General features: G+C 31.0%; 1 protein-coding gene and 1 non-coding gene across 2 annotated transcripts in view; one reads left to right on the top strand and one right to left on the bottom strand.

The window, feature by feature from the left end:
- Nucleotides 1–715: 715 nt before the first annotated feature.
- Nucleotides 716–1520, bottom strand: part of LOC108757088 (synaptic vesicular amine transporter) — a 20293-nt gene continuing 19488 nt past the window's right edge. Inside the window, exons 11-12 of the mRNA XM_018501417.1 lie at nt 935–1068; nt 716–853 (exon numbers count right to left, since the gene is read on the bottom strand). Of these exons, the coding sequence (XP_018356919.1) occupies nt 785–853; nt 935–1068 (203 nt within the window). The 3' untranslated portion in view covers nt 716–784. The remainder of the gene's footprint in view (nt 854–934; nt 1069–1520) is intronic.
- On the top strand, nt 1247–1317 carry Trnag-gcc. The gene has a single exon. It is a non-coding gene; the product is annotated as a tRNA-Gly (tRNA).

Here is a 1520-nt window from a genome sequence, read left to right as displayed (position 1 = left end):
TATATATATATATATATCATGAAACACGTCTAACGAATATATATATATATATATTTTACTATCTCATACTACAGTATAACGAGCTTTTTTTATTTTATATTTTTTCCACGACTTTTGCGTTACTTTAGGCTTTAGTCTACCATTACTCGTTTGTTACATACGATATGTGTGTAACAATAATATCGATGATGCAGAATACACAGAAAGACATTTCACAACGTGTCACCCTCGTTACGGCTACTTCTATCCATAAATATTCGAGAATATGAGATCTCCCGAGTTCAGACGTTGTTAACGTGCGCGACCTGTTTATAGAATATTATAGTACTTTAACAGATACCAAGTGTGGTGTTGTGCGACTTTTCCGAGTCTATCTTGAAAGATCATTCGTCTCATTTTTTTTTTTTCAGAATTGTCGACTGTCTATTAGGAAAACTTTACTCGGTTACTAATACTTTACATTTACACATTAGTTTGCCAAATGTTATCAAGTGCATGTCAACAGTTGTGCTTATTGTCGCTGTATTTGTAGCTTCCTATCATTTATTAAAACAGAAAATACGAATATTCCGATAATGATAAATTAAAAAACGCGAAAATTAAGAGGAATAATAACATGTTATTGTCTTTCAATTGATGAAAATTATTGTAAAAATTAAGATAGACATAAAAATTAACGTAACATAAAGGCAACTATTTTCTGTACACGTTGAACAAAAAGGGAAAGAGAATATGCGTTCTAAGTGAATAACGGATTATATCGAGAATGCTTAGAATTATTATTTTACTGGTCCTCTTCCTCATTCTGGTAGGTGACATAACGCACAGACGATTTTTCACCAATTATTAACGACTGTAATTGGAGTGGGAATTAGCGAGAAGTTCTTTAGAAAATTTAATAGAAAAATTCAATAGAAAACTAGTATAATATTACCTTTTTCTCTTCTTTGGTTGGTGGCGCCCTTAGGAAATACATAAGAGGGGCGTAAATGAAATTTAACAAAGCTATGCCGAAAAGCATCCATTCAAAACCAATAGTGTTGACCAAAGTTCCGCTCAATGCTGGACCTAGATAAGAAATGTTTTATTGTTTAATTTAAAAAATTCTTTTGTTTATATCTCGATCGTTAGTTATATTATATAATTATGTGCATACATATAGGTATATATTTTCTATAGTATTATTGATACATTTTTAAAGGACAGGAGCAGCGTTAATCAAATAGAATTACAGAGTCCTTCGTAAGCATCGGTGGTTCAGTGGTAGAATGCTCGCCTGCCACGCGGGCGGCCCGGGTTCGATTCCCGGCCGATGCAGTTTTATTTTTTTTTAAATATTTTTATTCTTTCAAATTTAATTTAGATAATTTATAATTTACACCAGATCTTAAGAGAAAATTTTATTTAACATTCAATATATGACATTTGTTTTTTTTAACTCTAAATGCGAATTTTACACTATTTTTATAACATTCATGTTGGAACAGAATGAACTCAACAATCAATCTTGATTGTTATAT

Source organism: Trachymyrmex septentrionalis, unplaced genomic scaffold, assembly GCF_001594115.1.
Source record: "Trachymyrmex septentrionalis isolate Tsep2-gDNA-1 unplaced genomic scaffold, Tsep1.0 scaffold132, whole genome shotgun sequence".
Lineage (NCBI taxonomy): Eukaryota > Metazoa > Arthropoda > Insecta > Hymenoptera > Formicidae > Trachymyrmex > Trachymyrmex septentrionalis.
Note: the sequence above shows the minus strand (reverse complement) of the source record. Positions and strands in the feature narration are given on the sequence as shown.